Source organism: Apis mellifera, linkage group LG10, assembly GCF_003254395.2.
Source record: "Apis mellifera strain DH4 linkage group LG10, Amel_HAv3.1, whole genome shotgun sequence".
In the NCBI taxonomy this organism is placed as follows: Eukaryota; Metazoa; Arthropoda; class Insecta; order Hymenoptera; family Apidae; genus Apis; species Apis mellifera.
In genome coordinates, this window is record NC_037647.1 from 10,981,050 (window position 1) to 10,987,506 (window position 6,457).

The window sequence follows — 6,457 nt, forward strand, 5'->3', positions numbered from 1 at the left end:
TTTTCATCGGCGAAGATGGATTGCGGGAAGATATCACGGATCAAGCTGGGATATCGAGGACGAGAAAACGGGAAACCACCGCCTCCCCTTCCGTTTCCACCTTGCACCTCTACACGTTGATCCCGCCCCCCGATCCAACCGCGAGTCCGGCTCCCAACGAGAGCCCCCAGGACAAGCCAGGGCCCAAAGCCAGATCGAACAGCTCCCCGAAGAGCATGGCTCGGAGATCGACGAACGAGCCGAATTCGAGCACCGAGTCCAACAATCCCAAGTCGAAGGGTGCAACCCAGTCGCCCGAGGATGATCCGTCGATCGATTCGAGGCCGAGGAGGCCGGCGCCGAAACCGGGCGGTCGATCGAGCACACCGAGGTCCCCGAAACCGACGACGAGCCGAACCGATCCGGAGGACGAGGGAGCCGTGACGAGGCGGCCGGCCGGGGCCGCCGATTCGGGGAGACCGAAGGACGAGTCCGAGCCGAAGGCGAGGGGGGGGAAGCCGAGGGCGAAGGCGAGGCCCGCCGATTCCGAGGAAAACCCAGAACCGAGGGGAGGGAAAAGGACGGATTCCGAGGAGGAGCCTTCTACGAGGCGGTTGTCCAATCTGAGGGAGAGGCCGAAGGCGAAACCGAGGGACTCCGACGAGGAAATGGAGGAGGAGGAGGAAGAGGAGGAGGAAAAGAGTCGACGGCCGTCGAACGAGCCGACGAGAAAAGCGAAGAGGCCGAAGGGAAAACCGGCTGGGTCCTCCGATCAAGAGTCCGAGGAGGCCGTCGATTCGAGAGCGAGGGGGAAACCGGCGATCGGGTCCCGTTTCGACGAGCCGGACGACGACGAGGAGGAGGAATCGAAGGGGAAGCAGAGGGCTGAGAAATCCAAGTCGAATCGATTTCCGATGGACAGTCTTCAGAATCCTCAGAATTTCCAATTCCCGCCGTTCTTCGTGCCTTCCTTCGTTCCTGGCTTCTCCTCGCCCTACACCAACCCGTACAGCCCGAACGCGTGGGCTGGCTCCAACGGCGGGTCGAGAGGTTACGGAGCTGGAGCAGGAGCGGCGTCTTTCGCCTCGGCCACCGCCTCGGCCGGGGCCCCCGATTTAACCTCGAATTATAACGCTTATCCTCAAGGGGGATATCCAGGAGGATACGGAGACACGTCGAACATGGTCAACGCACCTACACCAGGCGTGTATAACAGTGGGGGATATGGTAGCTATGGAGGAGGTAATATTTAACGAAAAGGGGGTGAAAGAAAAGAGAGAGAGGACTTATCCTTGGATAGATGCACGCTGTGCGCGCTTAAGAGAGAGAGAGAATGAGATAAAAAGAAAAATAATCGTGTTTATTTTTATTTATTTTTCTTCTACCGAGACTATAAAAGTCTGTGTGCAAAACGTTAGCTTTCTATGAGTGTTTATCGAATGATTAAATATCGATACGAGCTTTAAATATCGACCGTGTCGCATTTCGTGTCGCAAGCTCTTTTCCAGTTGTTTAGAGAAATTTGTTTAATTCTATCTATCGCTTCACGTGCACATTTGTATAGGATAGTTATTATATGGCACGAGTGTTAAGGATAATTGAGTAAGTAAATATTTTCTTTTTTCTTTCTAATTCGTCCCTTCATCTTCTTACAGACGTGTACGATCCCAGTTCGTTCGCCTTTCCTGATTACAACTTTGCCGATTTCCAGAAGCAAATGGAGGAAAATTTCAGACAGTTGCAAGCTCAATTCCAGAAACAACAACAATCGTAAGTAAACGGGAGGGTAATTCGTCTTAATCGAAGGTTAAAATTTTCCAAACCTTACCATCCCAAGGCTCTTCGACGCGACGAACCGCATAGCCGGTGACCCGAGCTCCATACCCGGTTTGCACAGCGCTGTGTCCAGCATTAATCTGGGACCGGAAGGTGGTTATCAAGCTGGCGCGATCAATCCAGTAAGTAATAAAATTTTGTCTTAATTTGATTTTGATCAATCCAATAAGTAATAAAATTTTGTCTTAATTTGATCTTAATTTAAATTATTAATATTTTCGATTTTTAAAATGTTGGTTGAATCTTTTGCTCTCTTCCCTTCAGGTTAGACCAGGCGTGGAATCAAGATTTGGCGAGGAAGTGCCTCCGCCGTCTGGAAACAGCTTTGGGGTGTTCTCCAGCTCGAGCTCGCACACCATGGTTGGCCCGGATGGGAAGACTATCTCCCATAAATCTTCCACCACGGGTGTAAACGACAATGGAAAAATTACTTTCCGAACAATCGAGGATTAAATTCATTCAAATTAAGAATTGGCACAAATGTTTCCGTTTCCGCCTCTTCTCCAAGTTTCTCTGTAACGTCGGGATAATTATAAAACAAAATTCTTAAATATCTTCTATTTGTTTATTAAATATACGTAAAGTGATTATATTGATATGAATACTCGTTGCATTTAAGTATATAATAATATTCCCAGTGTTGTGAGCGAATAAGATTCGTGATTAAGTAAGTCATTTCTGAAAGAAGAAATCGGTTTGAGAAATTTATTTTCTACTTCACCTTTTGTTTGATACGATATAATTTCAATTTCTTATATACATATATATATATGTACATTTAAATTGTTTGTAATTACAAACTATATACCATTTCTTGCCCTCTTTGATGCCATTTTGTAAGGTAAATGAATATAGGATTCGTTATATGTATATACATACACACATTTAAATTTGTATTTTATTAAACATCAGCAAGAGAAATACCAATTGATGATATTCTTATATTTTATTTTTTTTATTCGATTAAGTTTTATTAAATTTTGATTTTATCGTCGAACTTGAACTCTTTCTTCGAAAGTTCTTCGAAAGCCCTGGTACCAAGTTCACCATTTTGATAAAAACTTTGGATCTGAAATATTTCTTCGATTAAAAAAAATTTCTCTGAAATCACGAAATCATTTTAATTAAAATACTTGATTTTACCTGTGGAATATGTCAATGAATCGTCTCGATCGTATTTTCAATGCCGCGAACTCCATCGATAATCGGAATATCATTTCAAAATCTCTCTTTAATTTCGTTATTATTTCAAGATCACAACGTTACCTTTGTTGTTCATTTTTGATAACACGGTAATATTGCAAATTTCATTTCATACACAAGTCTACACCCGCCGATTTTGTTCCAGATATTCGATTGTTAATAACAATCGGAATCTGTAAATCATCAATAATAATGAATCCAATCGAAGTGAAATTATGTTTATTTATTTACCAAAAGATTGCTTACTCGATTCTTCTTCGCATCTATCGATCTCACAATCGATAACACGTTCTCACTTTCGTTTATCCCGAATATTGGAAAGTAATTTTGTTTTTTTTTATGATAATAAAACACCGAATCGTTTCATGTGATCATAAACAGTCGAATTCGACAATTTCAATCTTGTAGCAATTTCTCGAATTGTTATTCGTCGATTTATTTCAATCAGTGCCTTTAATTTGTCTTTATTAGCTTTAATTGGTCTTTCAGAACGTGCATCTTTAATGTCGAAATTATCGAAACGAAATTTTGAAAACCAGTTTTCGATACTGGGTTTACTATTAATAACACCTTCTCCATAGACTTTGCATAACTTTTTTCTTGTCTGAACAGCATTCTTTTCGGTAATAAAAAAGTAAAATATGCCGAAAATATTTTTTCTGACCTTGCTCATCTTTGTTTTCACACGAATCACACGAAAAATGCAACCACGCACGAAATCGAACGAATATTTCTTAATAAATAAACCATGAAACATCAGTGTTCTCGAAATATATAATAACACGATTTGGAATGAAGTTGACTGGGATAAACGTTCGACTAGCGACACTGGTGTGAAAAAAAAGAAATTATTTTCCAACGAATGCAATAATTCCTAGTCTAGAATGAAGTTGGCTGGATGAACGTTCGACTAGCGACACTCGTGTCAAAGGACGAAATTATTTTCCGACCAATAGAAATAGATTTAGTAATCAGTCGATCCATGTTGTTAACCTTCTTTAAATCCAATTTTTCGAATCTCCACCATTTTGACAATCGAACGCAATCCGAGAGGAAATCTTTGTACACGATACAGAATATGGAACTTGAATGTAAACATTGTCGAGAGAATAAAAAGAACGCTCGTCTCTCCATTGTTAATTTATTCGGTATTTTCCTGCGGAATTGCTCTCCAAGGAAGGGATAAGTATTCGAACAGGATGCACATGATATAATAATATAATGACGATCACGAGGTAAGAAAATTACAATGACCTCAGTGGATCTAATTAGCACGAAGATTTTATGCATAAAATCTTATGTATAGATTACGTGGATAGGAAGATAACGTTTTTTTTCATACGAAAATTGTTTGTCTGATTATAAAATGAAAAATTTAAAACGCAGTATCTCACGTGAAATTAAACGTATTCTATATAGATAGAAATTATTAATCGAAATAATATTGCTTTATTCTACTGAAAATAAAAACTCCATCTCACGAAACTTCGAATTTTAGGTTATGAGAAAAGAAATGCGACCTGATACGATATGAAACACAGGCTTTCATTTTATCCTCCGGAAAATAAACAGCGTGGAAAAATTACTGAGAGAAGCTTATAATTTTTTTAAGATTGAATAACTGTTACTAGTCATCAATTAGAGAAGACAATTGTTGCGTAAATTTTCTGATCGAAAGTACGTACAGCCATTTTAATTTTCTCTCTCTTACGTTAAACATTTACGAATGCGTAATATGTAAATTGTTTTTCGATTTTCACGATTCAGCTTGAAAAGAAAAATTCGAAGGGCAAAGAAACGATGAATGGAACCCTCCTCGCAGCTGAGGGTAAAAAAAGGACGAACAAGATGGTGCCGTGAATGACGTTGTGTTGCTCTTTCGATGTGTATGGAATAAAGAATGACTAGTCTGAAATGCACCCTGTCTCGACACGATCGTACTGGGTACACAAGGGATTGAAGCAATTTCAAATTCCCCCTCCCTCCCGTTTAACATCTAACATTTGGCTAAGCCGCTGGTGCAAATGAAGGAGAGGAGGGTCGCGAAAGCTCATTGAAATTCATTAAAACCCTCCGCTTCCGCCTTTTCCTCTTTATCGCCCCCCCCCTCCCTCTCCCCCTTTTTCTTAATCCGAATTTAACAACGAAGCACATAATAGGTTAGGCGTCGATAATTTTTACGATCCAACTTGAAAATAAATACTTTCCTCCGCGAATAATAAATGTAATTTTATTATTCGAACGATCGAACGTTTAATTTATTGTACGTGGTTTTCTCGCTTTTGCGCGCGTTCAGGTTTGCCCGCCCTTTTTCCAAGAAATGCGGGATTCGAGTCCAGGCTGTATTTATCGCCGATGAAGCGTAGATGAACGAAACGGCCAATGTACCGTGCCTAATCGGACTCGTATATTATTGGAAAATCACGAACCGTTACGAGCGAGGGAGTAAAAATGTAGCTTCTTCCGTCGACAAATATATCCTGTAATAAATATTATTGCTTAATTTAACTCGAAACGATGAAATAACTCGACTTTTAACGATCAGTTGTATTATTGAATAGAAAAAAAAAGAAAACTCTCGATATCGATTATAAATGTTATTTCTATATCAATATTTCTCTGATAAATATTGTAATAAATTCTCGCTTTAGATTTATTCAATTTTTAACGATTGTCCGATCAATGTATAATTAAATAAAAAAAGAAAAAAAATATCCTCGCTTTACATTTATCAATTTTACAAATTAAACTGAAACAATGAAAAATGATCGATTGTTGCGTTCAATAATTGAATAAAAAAAAAAAAAGAAAAGAGAAAAAAAAACTCTCCTATTATCGATCGAGTAAAAATAACGCGCGACACGTGCGATTAATTAAGAGCGAGAAAGTTGCCAAAAGAGAAAAGAAAAGAAAAGAGTAGAAAAGAGAAGGAGGAGAGTTAAGAAGGAAGAAATATCGCGGGCATAATTTAGAGATTCCCCGGCTCTTTATCACGGGTTAAGATGCAGCGCCGATTACAGCGCGAAACAGTGGCGGAAAATTGGACGCGGGCTCGTCCGTCATTTTAAACAAGACGTCACAAGGCGGGCCCATTAATTTCAACTCGCCCAGGCGACGCAGGGTGCAGGGGAATTACAGGAGTCGTTTAACGAGGCGATATATCACGATTTGACGAACGTTTTCCGAGAAAAGTAAAAAAAGGAAAAAAAACATCGTTCCTCGCCTCGCGTCCGACTCGGCTGTAATAACCGAAGGCGCTAAAAATAAATGGGAGGGGGGGGAGGAAGGAAAGAAGAAACAAAAACAAACAAACTCGATCGTTGTAATCGATTACATCGAATTATATCGATTGTTCGTTGTGCTGTATCGTAATGTATCGTACTTTATTGTAATAATTATTGTAACGTATGAGATTTTGTACATCCGTGTCTCTCGTTAT

At 40.1% G+C, this 6,457-nt stretch overlaps 1 protein-coding gene and 1 long non-coding RNA gene across 2 annotated transcripts in view; one reads left to right on the forward strand and one right to left on the reverse strand.

Moving 5' to 3' along the window:
- Nucleotides 1-2,419, forward strand: part of LOC408280 (cell surface glycoprotein 1) — a 5,543-nt gene extending 3,124 nt beyond the window's left edge. Inside the window, exons 2-5 of the mRNA XM_397488.7 lie at nucleotides 16-1,221; nucleotides 1,635-1,749; nucleotides 1,817-1,937; nucleotides 2,080-2,419. Of these exons, the coding sequence (XP_397488.4) occupies nucleotides 16-1,221; nucleotides 1,635-1,749; nucleotides 1,817-1,937; nucleotides 2,080-2,268 (1,631 nt within the window). The 3' untranslated portion in view covers nucleotides 2,269-2,419. The remainder of the gene's footprint in view (nucleotides 1-15; nucleotides 1,222-1,634; nucleotides 1,750-1,816; nucleotides 1,938-2,079) is intronic.
- Nucleotides 2,420-2,759: 340 nt separating this feature from the next.
- Nucleotides 2,760-4,253, reverse strand: LOC102655526. The gene is made up of 2 exons (XR_003305405.1): nucleotides 2,959-4,253; nucleotides 2,760-2,884 (listed from the first exon to the last, which is right to left on the reverse strand). It is a non-coding gene; the product is annotated as an uncharacterized LOC102655526 (long non-coding RNA).
- Nucleotides 4,254-6,457: the final 2,204 nt, after the last annotated feature.